At 46.6% G+C, this 15,386-nt stretch overlaps 1 protein-coding gene across 1 annotated transcript in view; it reads left to right on the forward strand.

Moving 5' to 3' along the window:
* Window positions 1-15,386, forward strand: part of LOC136747898 (integrin alpha-11) — a 38,578-nt gene extending 23,192 nt beyond the window's left edge. Inside the window, exons 16-30 of the mRNA XM_066701214.1 lie at window positions 206-372; window positions 4,166-4,305; window positions 4,432-4,542; window positions 4,789-4,874; window positions 5,155-5,359; window positions 5,976-6,074; window positions 7,463-7,539; window positions 9,330-9,413; window positions 10,000-10,090; window positions 10,304-10,417; window positions 11,205-11,288; window positions 11,911-12,021; window positions 12,406-12,501; window positions 13,366-13,479; window positions 13,621-15,386. Of these exons, the coding sequence (XP_066557311.1) occupies window positions 206-372; window positions 4,166-4,305; window positions 4,432-4,542; window positions 4,789-4,874; window positions 5,155-5,359; window positions 5,976-6,074; window positions 7,463-7,539; window positions 9,330-9,413; window positions 10,000-10,090; window positions 10,304-10,417; window positions 11,205-11,288; window positions 11,911-12,021; window positions 12,406-12,501; window positions 13,366-13,479; window positions 13,621-13,698 (1,657 nt within the window). The 3' untranslated portion in view covers window positions 13,699-15,386. The remainder of the gene's footprint in view (window positions 1-205; window positions 373-4,165; window positions 4,306-4,431; window positions 4,543-4,788; window positions 4,875-5,154; window positions 5,360-5,975; window positions 6,075-7,462; window positions 7,540-9,329; window positions 9,414-9,999; window positions 10,091-10,303; window positions 10,418-11,204; window positions 11,289-11,910; window positions 12,022-12,405; window positions 12,502-13,365; window positions 13,480-13,620) is intronic.

A 15,386-nucleotide genomic window follows, 5' to 3' on the forward strand; every position in this document is an offset into this window, starting at 1 on the left:
GTTTTCCCTTGCCTGCTCTGCTGTCCATGCCTGGCTACTCCAGCTAGCGCAGTTTTGTGAATCAATGCCTCACAGTCAGTTGGGTGTAAATACTGGTGGCAAGGCATGGCAGAGTGGCTTTGGGGTGCAGTGTACCTGCTAGAGTAGCATGAGGCTCACTTGGGTCTGTATCTGTCTGTCCTTCTGCCTGTCTGTATGTCTGTAGGTCACGCAGCGTTGTCCAGATTCATGTCAATGTCAGGTTCGAGCCGAACAAGGTCAACATCTTCAACAAGGACTGCCGGAGGGGCGGCCGGGAGGTCACCTGCATGTCAGCCATCGTCTGCCTCAACGTCACGGGCAAGACTCCGCTTACGCCTACACAGGAACTTGGTGAGCCATCACCGAAAACCCACTCCACCGGGGTCAGGTGCACAGATCTGACCTTTCACCTTTTCCCTTTCCGCAGCCCTGCTCTGTGTTTCGTAATCGGGAAATTCTTTGCTTCAGCTTGAAAGTAACATGATTTTGCTTCATGAATAATTTAGGAAAACCTATGAATGCCATATCAAGTGCTTGCCAGCTCAGAGTTGTTACCTTGAACTGAGGGCAGAGAAAGACCTTGGAGTTAAAGTATTCAAATAATTGAATATGTATATACACTCACCTAAAGGATTATTTGGAACACCTGTTCAATTTCTCATTAATGCAATTATCTAACCAACCAATCACATGGCAGTTGCTTCAATGCATTTAGGGGTGTGGTCCTGGTCAAGACAATCTCCTGAACTCCAAACTGAATGTCTGAATGGGAAAGAAAGGTGATTTAAGCAATTTTGAGCGTGGCATGGTTGTTGGTGCCAGACGGGCCGGTCTGAGTATTTCACAATCTGCTCAGTTACTGGGATTTTCACGCACATCCATTTCTAGGGTTTACAAAGAATGGTGTGAAAAGGGAAAAACATCCAGTATGCGGCAGTCCTGTGGGCGAAAATGCCTTGTTAATGCTAGAGGTCAGAGGAGAATGGGCCGACTGATTCAAGCTGATAGAAGAGCAACTTTGACTGAAATAACCACTCGTTACAACCGAGGTATGCAGCAAAGCATTTGTGAAGCCACAACACGTACAACCTTGAGGCGGATGGGCTACAACAGCAGAAGACCCCACCGGGTACCACTCATCTCCACTACAAATAGGAAAAAGAGTCTACAATTTGCACAAGCTCACCAAAATTGGACAGTTGAAGACTGGAAAAATGTTGCCTGGTCTGATGAGTCTCGATTTCTGTTGAGACAATCAGATGGTAGAGTCAGAATTTGGCGTAAACAGAATGAGAACATGGATCCATCATGCCTTGTTACCACTGTGCAGGCTGGTGGTGGTGGTGTAATGGTGTGGGGGATGTTTTCTTGGCACACTTTAGGCCCCTTAGTGCCAATTGGGCATCGTTTAAATGCCACGGCCTACCTGAGCATTGTTTCTGACCATGTCCATCCCTTTATGACCACCATGTACCCATCCTCTGATGGCTACTTCCAGCAGGATAATGCACCATGTCACAAAGGTCGAATCATTTCAAATTGGTTTCTTGAACATGACAATGAGTTCACTGTACTAAACTGGCCCCCACAGTCACCAGATCTCAACCCAATAGAGCATCTTTGGGATGTGGTGGAACGGGAGCTTCGTGCCCTGGATGTGCATCCCACAAATCTCCATCAACTGCAAGATGCTATCCTATCAATATGGGCCAACATTTCTAAAGAATGCTTTCAGCACCTTGTTGAATCAATGCCACGTAGAATTAAGGCAGTTCTGAAGGCGAAAGGGGGTCAAACACAGTATTAGTATGGTGTTCCTAATAATCCTTTAGGTGAGTGTATATATATATATATATATATATATATATATATATGTTTTTTCTGCATTCTGCTTCTCTAGCCTTCAGCTCTCAAAACCTGAAAAGGCATTCAAATGCAATGAAATGTGAGTCTTCATTGTCTGGATGAGGTTAATTGTGTGCAGTCTTAAAGAACAACTGAAAAACTTCCAGACCGTTAACACAGGCTTTTACACACAGAGGCGATTATCTCATGCATATAATTTTAGTTTTCTCAAATACTCGATTTCTAAAAAGCTTTGGGGTCCCCATCTTGGGCAGAGTTCACAATGTTTGCAAAAGCAATAAAATAACAGAATGGCACAGAGGCCGCCAGATGCATTCGAGCTGCGGGAAGAGCTGCTTCCTCAGCGCTCCTGCTGGCTTTGACATTCATGCAGCAGTTCCAATTCCCTCCCAAACTCGGCTGCGGCTTTTACTGAAATGGCTCATTTTTCTGAGGTTTCGTAATGGAGCTCTGAAGCAGTTCTGGGCAAGTCAAAATCCCCTCCAGGAATGTGCTTAAGGAACAGTAAATATTACTGAAAGGAAAAACCTTACAGCGAGTAAACGTACGTGAGCAGCTTTCATTTCACAATGCAGGCGCTGCGCAGACTGTGAGTGTGTGAGTGCGAGTTTGTGAGCATGGGATGGAGGTTGAGGTGGCTGAGCTTTCTGTGTCTCTGGGGCCAAGCAGCTGCCCTGGAGCTCAGCTACAGCTGCTACTGCCGTAAACATGTCTGGGAGGCTGATGAATGGCCATGTGGCCGATCTTTATCAGAGCAATCCTCCGTCTCCCAATCTTAAATCACCTCAGTAATGGAGCAGGAGGTTAAGCTTGACGGTACTGTTACCGAGTCGGGTAGAGCAGCCCTGTGGTGCGTACAACCTGCCTGCCTGCATGTTGTCAGTATTTAATCACTTTGTGGCAGTGGAGGCCAGGCTGTAAAGAGTGCTGCCAAACCCACTGGCATGGACCCTGTCAGAGGTGTGCTGTAACTGGAATCACAAAGCAGCTGGCCATGCCGAGCACGCTGTTGTGAGCCTGAGGCCAGAGTGGGCCACAGTGGCTGCTGTGTGATGCTGAGCAAAGTAGTGGCAGCAGTCCAGCCTTGGGTGAGAGAAGTTTTACATTGTTACCCAAGTTTTTGTTTTTTTGTTTTTATGAGCATCCTTAGCATCAGAGTTTGGATTTCATGTGTACTGCACTGCAGCTAGTTAGCCGTGCATTCCAGATCTCCCAGGCCCTAGATGTTCATTTATTTCGGAATCAAAAGGAGAACAATAAACACAGATCAGTGAGCTTCCTTACTGTGCGGAGATGCCCCTGCTGGAAAATCCTCCCTCGCTGCCCGTCGGCCTGCCAGGCCAGCGCAGGAGTGCAAGGAACAGTAAACTGTGGAACATATTTATTTCATATCCCCGTTGTCGTGTCTGCCCGTAATGTCTATCAGATGTGCAGGTCACAAGTTCACAGAGCTCGGCAGATTAGATTGGCAAGCATTTCCCTAATGTGTTGAGCCACGGGGGCGGATAACTTTTTATTGAGGATCATGCTTTTGGAAGGCCTATATTCAGTGTTATCTATAGATGAAACCAATGAGCTGCTCTTAACTGTATCAGTCCTTCCCCCCCCCCGCCCTCTCTTCCTCTCTGGCCTGGTTCTCATCATTTAATTGTTATTCTGTGTCTCCTCTGATGTCAGACTGCAAAATTACAGACTCCTCTTGCAGCTGATTGACCATGTGGCTGCCAGTGTTTCTTTTTAGTTTTTTTGCACGGACAAAGAGGAGCGTTAGCCAGACAGAGCTTCAGATTGTGGAAACCTCTCTCTCTCTTGTTCTCTCACTCCTTCTCTGATTTCACTCTTAAAATTCCTGTGTGTTGTAAATTTGTGAAGACACTGAGAAGTATTGTTATAAAACTTGGTCTTTAATACAGGGGAGAGGGAAGTGGAAGATAATGTACTTTTGAGGACTGGAGCCAGGAACAAGACACATGCCTTCCTTTCTCCTGCTGGTATTAAAAAAGAGTGGGAAATGAAGACTCATAGCACAGCATTATAGATTAATAGACCTTTAGAGTCTGTGTGATTATTCAGTCACTTGGCTGAGTTTTCTCCTGGTGCTTGTGTCTAGATCAGACATCAGTATTTTCCACACATAAAAGCAGGAACAAATCTGGAGGAGACAGAAAGGGCCGATGTTTACCTAGACAGGAGAAGTGTGTGTGCGTGTGTCTGTGCGTGTGTGTGCACATGCGTGTGTGTTGCCCACTAACGCTGCCCTCTGCCTGTTTGTGTGCAGCTGTGCGGTACAGTGCCTTCATCGAGGAGCGCCGCTACACGCCCCGTGCCGTGCTGGACGACGGCGACCGCCTGCAGCCCCACAACCTCACCCTGTTCCCGGGGGTGCCAGGTTGCCAGCATGTCTACTTCCATGTGCTGGTGAGTGTAAAAGTTGGGCAAAATTGGAGACTGGCCATGGGTATTGCTCTGGCTATGGCAGCCTTAGGGTGTGTGTGTGCCAGTGCTGTGCCAACACTGAGCCAACCGCTCCTCTTTCCCCCCAAGGAGTCCACAGACTACGTGCGTCCTATCGTCTTCACGGTGGAGTACGCCATGCAGGACCCGGACGAGGGGCCTGTGCTGGATGACACTTGGCCCACTGTCGTCAGGACAGAGGTGAGTGTCCAGCCCCTGCCTTCCTGTCTGTGAAGGGGCCTGGGGTGACTAAGCTGAAGACACTGTCCATGATCATTCTGTCTCTCTCTCTGCCTCCCTCCCTCCTTCTCTTTCTCCATCTCTTCTCTTTCTTCCTCCCTTCTTCTCTCTCCTTACCACCCTTCACCCTCTCTTTCTCTCTCCCACTACCCCTTCCCTGTGCTCTATCTCTCACTCTCCTCTCTCTTCTTTCCTCTCTCTGTACAGCTACCTTTTTGGAACGGCTGTGACGAGGATGACCACTGTGTCCCTGACCTGGTCCTGCAGAGCCGCACTGACCTCCTGGACACCAGGTGAGCAGGTCGACTGTCTGCAGTGAAGCTGTTGCATTCTCAGCTCCTGAAACCCTTAGCACTGTCCACCAGCCTTTCCGTGTCTTTACTGTTGTCAAGCGCTCTGTTTTAAGCGGTAGATATCCATGTCACCAAGAAGGAGTCTGAGTGAGTGCTGGTGTGTTGGTGTCAGGTTCCCTGCATCCTTTATCATCTACCATCCTTCCCTTGCTTGTCTCCTCCACCCAATATTATTCCTCTCCCTCGCCCCCTCCCTGTCCTCCCCTGCTCCCCTGTGCAGGCAGTACTGCAGTCTGGGTGTGAGGGTGGGCTGGCCCCTGTGCCGGCGGCAGGGCATGGCACTGGGCTCGGAGCGTGTGGTGGAAGATTCACGGAGGAGGCTGGTGGTGGATGTGCGCCTGGAGAACCGTGGGGAGAATGCCTACGGAGCGCTGCTCAACATCTCCTACAGCCCCAACCTGTACATCTCCAGCCTCTTTGTCAAGGTATGGGTCCGAGGAAGAGACAGTGTAGCTCTCAGAGCTGAGAAAGCCCAGCTCCTGGGGGGGCACAATCCTGCAGGTTGGGAATCCTCAGTGGGCTGGAAAGAGGTGTTTGAAGAAGTGGTTGTATCTTTTCTTTTTCATCATTATCATCATCATTTTCATTTACCAAATGCAATTAATATCCAAAGACATCCCGACATGCCAGGACAGAGAGATGAAACAGCGCATGACTACAAAACAGATAACACAATAAACAAGAAATATAAACCTGAATAAATAAATAAATAAATAAATAAATAAATATAGCAGTGCATGAACTACCATTCACTAAAACTGCAAAATATAGAACAAAAAATACAGACAGGGAATGAATTAATTAATTAATGCTGCTGAGGGAATCTGTTTGTAGTTTATGTGCATGGGGAGTGCATACATCTCATAAGAGTTGAGAGCCATAGTGATATATACCAGTGAGATCCGTAACTGATTCAGGGAGCTCTGACTAGATAGAAACCAGACCCAGACTCCCTCTGTGAGCCTGGGAGAGACCCCCACCTATTGACAGGGTACTCGCCGTTAACCCTTCGTGGTCCTGACATCAGCTGCTCTCTTCCAGGACAACTCAGACATCAGACTGGAGTGCAGCAGCGAGGACAAGCTCAGACACGAGAAGCTGTGCAACGTCAGCTCTCCCTTCCTCCGTGCACAGGCCCAGGTGCGTGCTTGTTCGTGTGCATGTTGTGGGGGGGGATAGAGCTGGGGTAGGTGTGTGTGCTGGTTGGTGTGTGTAGGGGAAGGGGTTTGTGAGGGTGTTGGTGTGTGGGAGGGGGGGTGGAGGTGGCCAAACTGAGTGCTGAGAGAGGGAGTGCTCACACTGCCACTGCCACACACTGACTGACACCACTACTCACTGACACTGACATGACAGGGGGCTGTAACTCCATGCCTGTGAGTTACACGTATTGGAAACAGATCTGCTGAGAGAGGGGACGCTAAGTCTCTCTATCTCTCTGTTCTCTCAGTTTTTCTCTCACTCTCCTTCTCTCTCTTTTTCTCTCACACTCTGTCTCTCCCTCTCCCAGAGGCACACTCAAGCCGATGTGTTATGTAAGCAGTGAAACTCACTCCAGAGATATCTGTATAATTTTCCGTGGTGACAGTGCCAGCACAGAACAGACACACGACCCAAACCTTCCCCCTCCTCCAAGCTGGGGATACGTTATTAGAGTTAAATGTCCCCTGGAGAGCCTCTATAAACTCCACTAGCACTGTTCGTACGTGATTTTGGTTAGGCACAAAGAGCGCTAGCATTCTTCTCCAATACCTAATGCATTTTGCTGTGGAAATGGGAAAACAGCACGCAGCTCTTATGAAGTGCTCCTTATTCCTATCTGTGCTCAATCTGCATTGTATACGATATGAGTTATAGTCATGGAAGTGGATACTTCAAGGCGAACTCTGGCCTGCACAACATGTGGATCTCATGGGCGCTCCATTAAGCTGCCATCAGGAAATCATAACAAGGAAGAGCTGAGTAAACATGTCTGGTAAACAACTAGCAGAGCTCGTGCCCTGCCCCCACACTGCGTCCCGCACAGCTGGACTGGGGATCTGTGCTGTACGGTTGTGTGTCCGTGCTGTGGTGCAGAGGTGTAGAGAGAGAGGGCAAGGCTGGGGGCCTGCAGGGACTCCTCCGTGAAATTCCTCAGTCTGGTTGGAGCACCGTCTATTTGCCGCAGCCGTGCTTTGAGTCTGTCATTCATCAGTCCGGTGTTGTTGTTGTTGGAGCTGCGGGGGAAGCCTGGAGTGCAGGGTAGGGGAAACAGTGTGTCAGCAGGGGGGCTCCACACTGCTGGGGTTATCTGGGCTTCACACAGTCCTCCTCCTTCCCAGCAGCCCCCTCTCCCGGGGCCTGCCACATGCATGAACCCCTTTGTGTTGAATAAGTGTGATGTGAAATACAGCAGCCTCTCCCTTCACTAGCCTGCTGACTGCTATCTGTTCGAGGTGCTTTGTACAACAGCCTTGAACTTGGGGGATGTCAGTGCTGCTGAAGGGTGCTATATTAACAGTGCTTTGTTTGCGTGTGTGTGTGTTATATAGGTGTCCTTCCGCCTGGAGCTGGAGTTCAGTCGCACCATCTTCCTCAACCACCTGCAGGTCATCCTGGAAGCAAGCAGGTCAGACATCCCTTTCCCCCTTTCTCTCTGTCTCCCTCTTTCTCTCCTCCTCTCAATTTTCAGTTTCAATTCAAGGGTGCTTTATTGGCATGACAAACAGGTCTGCCAAAGCAATTAACATTACATACTGTACATACACTACCGGTCAAAAGTTTTAGAACACCCCCATTTTTCCAGTTTTTATTGAAATTTAAGCAGTTCAAGTCCAGTGAATAACCTGAAATGGTATTACATCCTCTTAAGCATTATTTGTCAGTGTTACGCGCAGCTCCTGTGCATAGAAGTTACACTGTATTCCTACAATGCTCACATCATTTGAAAGCTTATTCTCATGGCTGCCAGCACAGTTCATTCTCAAACACATCCGATTTACAGTTTCCGTGTCCAGGGGGGTATCATTTGACGGTCACAGATCACTCTGTTTCAATCGGATTTTTGTGCAAATAGGCTTGTTTTGTTCAGAACAACCTAACCATTAATCCAGCATATATTATTTGATGTTCTATCAAACACAGAGAAGTTCAGATCCAATTATGTAAACTCATTGTGTATGAGTACACTGTAAACAGAGTTTTCCATCTTGACATGTTGAGCTCTATTCCTGCTCAGACCAAGTATCTCTCCAGCCCCCATTTCAGGGAGGGCAGGGGGGTGTAAATACCAAATTTTTCACATCAGAGAATGCTTCAGAGTTGAGCTGAGAGTCTTTCATGGGATACCAAACACTTGGCAAACAACACAACAGTGAAGAGTACACATGGGATTAAAGAGAAGCACATGGATTTGGTGCCCTTTTAAGGATACCAGAGGGGTTTGTCAGCTTAAGGGGTTACATTTTGTTAAACAAAACGATTCCATGATTTATTTTTTATCTGCAATTGTTTATTTGTTCTATGCTTTAATTTCAGAGTACATTTCAATAAAAACTGGAAAAATGTAGGTGTTCTAAATTTTTTCACCGGTAGTGTATATCGAAATAAGTACAATATAATTTATAAATAAAAATATACATGAACATACATTTACTTTTTTTATTCAAACATGGAACTAACAAGAAACTATGTCACAATAATAATCATTTTCATGTTGTGCCCCTCAGGCTGTGGCAGGTGGCGACACATTGGGCACCCAGGGGGGGCTGTGTGTCCCTCCCCCAGGAGGACTGAAAGTTTTTCTTTATTATCAATTTTCTCAAAGATTTGGTTGGCATTCATTATTTTATTAAAGAATATGTCCCTTATTTGGGCATATTTATTGCAGTATAGGAGGAAGTGCATCTCTGTCTCGACCTCTCCTGTCTCACAGTGACACAGCGCCGCTCCTCTCTGGGTATCCAGGTCTGTCTGTGTCGGCCCGTCTCTATGGCCAAGCTGTGGTCACTGAGCCGATATTTGGTCAGGATCCGTCTCTGCTTTGTATCTCTGACAGTGAAGAGGTACTTTGCCAGGGTGTATTCTCTGTTTAGGACACAATAGCAAATCTAGTTCTTGGGGACTTGTCTGGAGATGCATCCGGAATTTCAGTGCTCTCTTCTGGATGGGGATGAGTAGTGGGTAGCGGTCCAGTTCGGCCCTGCACGCAAGATTGGGGCTGTTTCTTACACCTGTAGGATGTTTTTGCAGAACTCTGCATGCAGGTTCTCTGTTGGGTGTCTGTCCCATTTAGTTTCTCTATATCTCTATCTGTCTCCCTCTCTCTCCCTCTCTCTCATAGTTGTCCTTAAGACGTCTGCTCTATAATTCCAGTTATTCCTTGATGCCCTTTATCCTCCTGCTCTTTATTCCCCACAGTGAAGGAGAGGAGAAGGCCAGCGCTGACAACACCAACATCATTTTCCACCAGTTGAAATACGAGACAAAACTCCTCTTCACCAGGTGGGTTAGGCAGTCAACTGCTCTTCATTAGCAGTCCAGAAAAGAGCGTACTGAGAACAGGTAAAACATGATTAAAGGGTGTTTAATTACAGGACCTTTTACAGGAGAGTGCCTGTCTTAGGATGGTCTGAGGAGCAGCCTTTAAGCTGTGTCAGAGTGGGTTACGGTCGGGCGTACTGGCAATAATGTGGCTTTGAATGTTTGCTGAATTTTATCCCCACGTACCTCCACTCAGCTTGTGTGCGATTGGCCAGTGGAAACACAACCCTGACATGAAGTGTGAGCTTTCTGGATCCTCTGACCCTAACACTAAAACCCTAACCCTAACCCTAACCCTGGCTGATAACATAAAGGGTGAATGTAAAACTGTTGATTAGGATTAGGGGTAATGGTTTTAGGTTTAGGGTTATGGTTAGGGGTAGATTACCTATTATTATTGTTATTAATTTTATAGTTTTAATAATAATAGCTAGTAAAGGTTTGTTCTTTATTTTGTATACAAGGCGCTATATATGTGTTTTGGTTGATTGATTGTTGGTGAGGTAGTGACCCTGAGTGCCTCTCCCCACCCCTCCTGCCCCCTCAGGGACTCCAGCTTGTCCCGCTATGAGATCAAAGCCGACCCCTCCACAGAGAAACACAGCGGCGTTGGGCCTCCATTCAACTTCACCTTCCAGGTAAAACTCCTCACCAAGGGAGGGGTATAATTAGGTCAGATCTACCCTGCGCATCAATGCCCCCACTATAAACGGGGCTGTGGCTGGAGCCATGAGCTCCCCTGTATCTGTATGAGCAGCCTGGATATGCAGCCTGTCTAGATGCTCTATGGTCAGTGCGGTCAGCACACTGTTCTCTTGCCTTCGATGAACACTCTCTTGTGTATCCTGCAGATACAGAACATGGGATTTTTCCCTGTGAGAGATTTATACCTGAAGATTGAAATCCCAGAGGCCACGATGAGTGGAAACCAGCTGCTGCAGATTGCGGATCTCTCCATCGACCAGGTGAGAGATCTGTGTGCTGGAGACAAGCAGGCAGGGCAGCTCGGACACCTGTTTCACCTGTATGTAAGGCCTTGAGTTGTGCTTCAAAAGAGCTGTGATCATCACACATCTACACGCAACACAGTTCCCAGGTCAGAGAGTGAAATCAGATAATTACCTGTCGAGGGGACTGATCAATACCTGTCCAAATAGGGAAAGTTTTTTAGTAGAGGAAGAGGAACTTCTGGGAATATTTTGAAAGACTCCTCCCCCAAAGGAAAACATCCTCTGTGTTTTCTGAATCTAATTGTAAAAGTTCAAAGATACAAACCTCTATCAGGAGGTAACATTTGAAAGGCAATTCAATCATATTTGTTTACAGGTTTGGAAAATGCCCAGTGTTTATTTGGAGTTTGCACTTGAGCAAAAAGCTTTTATAGTGGCCAGGTCTGTTACCCTGCAGGGTGTGTGTGTGTGTAATGTTGTTAAACAATTCCTATACATTGTATTGCTCAGTTATATTTGTTTGAAGCATTTGCACTGGTGATGTATTTTACTTTCCAAGGTGGGTTTTATTTCTGTGCTGGTCGTTCTGTTCTCCTGTGAGGAATTCTGCACTACAGGCACAATGTAAAATCGAAGGATGGGCTGCTATGTGTGTGTGTTGTGTGGTTTGAGTGAGTGTCTGTGCTTTGTCTGTGTTATTATGAGTGTTATGTGTTATTCTGTGCTGTTTTGCTTGTTGTCAGTGTGTGTTTGTTATGTGTTGTTTGTGTTCTGTGTTCTAACAGTTTGTGGTTCTTCTCAGACAGATGGGTCCCTCTGCAACACCCCCAGTCACATGACTCGAAGTCGAACATATGCTGAGGATCTGTCCCAGTACCCACAGCTGGTAATCACTCGACGCTGACCCTCTGTCTGTCCTTTATCCTATATCAGGATGTTTTAATTAGGGTTTTAGATTTAATAATAAATCTAGAATGCTTTCAATACTTTCCTGTGTGTTTATTCTGTATTCTTGCCTAATATAGTTTATCAAACTAAGTAATACAAACATACACACATTTAGTAATAAAATTAATAAAAATAAACACACACATAATGATTAAAATGTAAAGGGAATTAACAAAAGTAACAAATTAATTAATAAATCACAATAAATAAATGTACACACGTATGTTCATTTATTTATTCATCTACATATCTGTATTTTTGGTTGTCAGAGTGTAATATATCAGTAAAAGAGCCGAGTTTCTAGTGTAACAGTAAAGCTGAGAGTGTGGCGTATCTGTGGAAGTCCTGGAGCACACAGTGCTCTTGCGGAGAGCGGAGGAGGGGAGAGAGCAGACAGGAATGTGCAGAGATGTGTAAAAGGGACAGGACAGATGAATGCACTTTATGTTATTTATCTATTTTATATATGTATGTGTATGCACATGCATGTACTTAGCTGTATATACCATGTATGTATAAAATGATGTATTGACAGCTGCAGACATTGTTGTCTCCTACAGAATCACTCCAACAGTGTGCCGGCGCTGGTCAGGTGCAGCCTCAACCTGCCCCCTGGCCGGGAGGTCAGCGCTCACATCCGCGGCAGCCTGCGCATCGACACGCTCCGTGCTGTGAGTCATTCACCTCGGGAGCGCTATCTGCTGGCCAGGCTGGGGCTGCACCCCAAACACCACCACCACCCTACACCCTGCACCCTGCTCTGAGTTAGACCCCACCCTAACGGCTTTATTAATAGTTACCATTTACTGGCCAAGAGACAAACACAGCACAGCGTGGGAACCTGGCCTGCCGCAGATGCTCCTGCTGATGCTCACACAACAGGGACACGTGGGTTGGAGGGAACACTAGGCAGCTCCAGGCTGATAATTTGAATAGCCTGATATGCAATTTCATTAAAAAAGTAATAATTGTTATTTTGTTACTAACACACACAAATACTGAAGCAGAATGCATCCCTCACTGTCCACAATTAAGCTTTCACTGTCTGCTCTCAGGTGAAGTTCAAATCCCTGATGCTGGTGACCAGAGCCACCATCGAGCTGGAGCCGACCAGCGCCATGTTCCTGCAGGAGGACATGCCTGAGAGACAGGTGAGCACCTGAGGGAGCGTCAGGAACACAAACAAACGCACACACACACACACACACACTGTTACACACAGGGACAGACGCACACAGCTCTGCCTGAGCTTACGGCCCAAGAGGACCAACACAGGCAAGACTGTGGAAAATAGAGCGACACTGCCCCCTGCAGGCACTCTGTCACACTGCAGCACTGAGAAGCACATCTATGGGTGGTTGGGGAAAAACGGGTAAATTAATGAATTAATTTGAATTCAAATTAATTAATCAGAACTAAATAAAAGAACAAACATACATAACAAATTAAAACAACAACAATAATAATAGGATAATGAGATCACCTCTATATTCTTGACCTGGTTCTTTTCTCATTGTAAGGAAATTATACGGGCAGAACTCCTAGTCAATTAAAAAAAATATTTTAAAAAATCCTGTCTTCCATTGCAAAGCAGTCTTTTGAACTCTCCAAATGCACTGAGCCCAATTTTACAGAGCTATTTTTTAGAGTGTGGGTGTCACAGACAGAGGGAGAGGTCATACGTTTCATTCCTATACTTGTCTTTGGCTCCCCCTTGATATGTGCCTTTAATCTTTTATAATCTGTATATTCAGAAAATAGGAAACAAATGTTTCATCTGGAGCAGAGAGAAATAAACCCTTTGAAAACAACCCCACTCAGTTAGCTAGCTGTTATAAATACACTGACTCTGTAACTCAGCACTGTGGCCCCGATGTGCACACCTGACCGTTTGCCAGGGCAGGTCTTCAGGGCAGCAGAGCTCAAGGGTCAAAGGGCACAGTCTGACCCTCCACCTGCTCTCCAGCCCCCCTCCCGTGTCTGAACTGTGCCCCTCGCTCTGCTCGTTCCCACAGATTATCCTGGAGATTAGGAAGGAGGAAGATTACAGGATTCCCATCTGGATTATCCTGGGGAGCACGCTGGGGGGGGTGCTGCTGCTCGCCCTGCTCATCCTGGCTCTGTGGAAGGTGAGACTGTACTTTGGTGCTTTCCTTCTGAAACACACGGTCACGTTCTGTATTTCTGCCTCCTTGTTTCTCCACTCTCGGATCTGCCACACTGTGCTGTGCTGTAAACTCTCCTCCTGCTGTCCTTAACTCTCTCCCCAGCTGGGATTCTTCCAGCGGCAGAAGCGACACAAGGAGGCAGAGCAGGAGGCCAACGGGAAGGTGATGGAGGAGCGGTAACACAGGGCCTCAACCTTGCCCGGCTCCACGCCTGCCACTGAGGCACTTTCCTGTACAGAGACCGCCGCAGACTGGACACCTGCTCTGCGCCCCTGGGGACTCACCCGCCCTTCATTCTCCCCTGCTCAATCAGCTGCAGCTCCAGGCAGGGCAATATGCTCACCCCGCTGCTCCTGGGCTGGACTGTGCCCCACCACCATCACCACCTACCAACACACAGACCCACCCCAACCTGTACATATGCCCTGGTCTCCGGTAGCACCGCCTCCACTTACTTACCAACCTGGAGACCTTACAGAAGCACTGGCCTGGACGCACATTGTCCTGACTCCCACAGCCAAAGTCAGATGGTTGCTATGAAGGCCCACACATTTATTTTCCTTTTATTTTTGGTTTATCCCTTTCAGGTATGATTGTGTTATTGTTATTTTGTTTGTTTGTTCTTCACAGCTTCATGCCTGTGCCAGCACTTCACTTACACGGTGTTTATTGACGTGACTACGCCCAGCGATCCTGGCTGGTGATGAGTAAACTGTCAGAACAGTCAGATCTGGGCCGAGCTGAGCTCGACTGTGACCTCCCTGACACACGCAGACACAGACACCCATAGCACTGCCCTGTTGAGGAACCCCAAGCTTCTGGGGCAACTTTGATTCAGGCACTGGACTGGACTGCTTTTTGAGATTTCCTAAAATTGTTCACAATCCACACACTGGTCAGGAAATGACCCTATCCCACCAGAAAGCGCTAAACACAGCACTGGCTTGTACGGGGATGATTACTGTGAGCTAGTGAGAAAAGTTTGCGTTACATTGATATTTGTTAATTTTATTTTGGGAAGGTCTGTTCAAATGTCCCCAACAAAGGCTCTTATTTAGTTTCTGTTCAGTTTTTTTTTTATACATTTCATACATTTTCTATAAAAAAAATAATAATAAAAAAAAAAAAAACAGCATTGCAGTATTCTAAAGCACTTTTATGTTGTAAAAAACTTGAATCTTGTAAATACCTTCATGTGCTTTTAAAACAGAACAGCAAAACTTCTGTTGTACCTGCACAAGGATTGTGGCATTATCCTGTAACTATAGAGACACGGCGATACTATTTTAACCTTCACAGCAGAGAGCGTCTGTGTTCTGGCCCCGCACAACAAACAGCCTTGCTGTTGGAACAGTACGCACAGTACAGCCTTGCCAGTTTTCTCCATAGGGCGCCGCTGTTCTGAGGGGGCTTGGATCTCAGTCTCCTGCAACACTTCTCTAACACAGTCTGCTTCTGTCTCAGGTTCCCACTGCGCTTCTGGTGGTGAAATTAAATCAATACTGGCTTCAATCTGGTTTTGTGTGTAGCTCCCAGGTACAGATTTAATCTATAAAATGCAGCTCAAAGTCTTAAACAGACAGGAGCTGAAAGCAATGTAAAAAGGTCCGATTATAGAAGTCATTGGTCCAATCAGATGCTCATTAGGAACACAGTAACAGATCTGAGGTTATGGAGTGAGCCTGGCTCCGTTCAGAGGATTGTCGGGGGGGAACAGTTTTAGTAGACATAAGAGAGCTATAAATATATTGTACAGTCAACACTTTGAGAAATGAACCCTGCCTGCATCTGTAATATATGTATTCGCTCATGTCAACAGCAAGGTGTGTAAATATGGTAATGATGCCAAAATAAATAAATAAAAGTCT

This window comes from Amia ocellicauda, chromosome 4 (assembly GCF_036373705.1).
Source record: "Amia ocellicauda isolate fAmiCal2 chromosome 4, fAmiCal2.hap1, whole genome shotgun sequence".
NCBI classification, from domain to species: domain Eukaryota; kingdom Metazoa; phylum Chordata; class Actinopteri; order Amiiformes; family Amiidae; genus Amia; species Amia ocellicauda.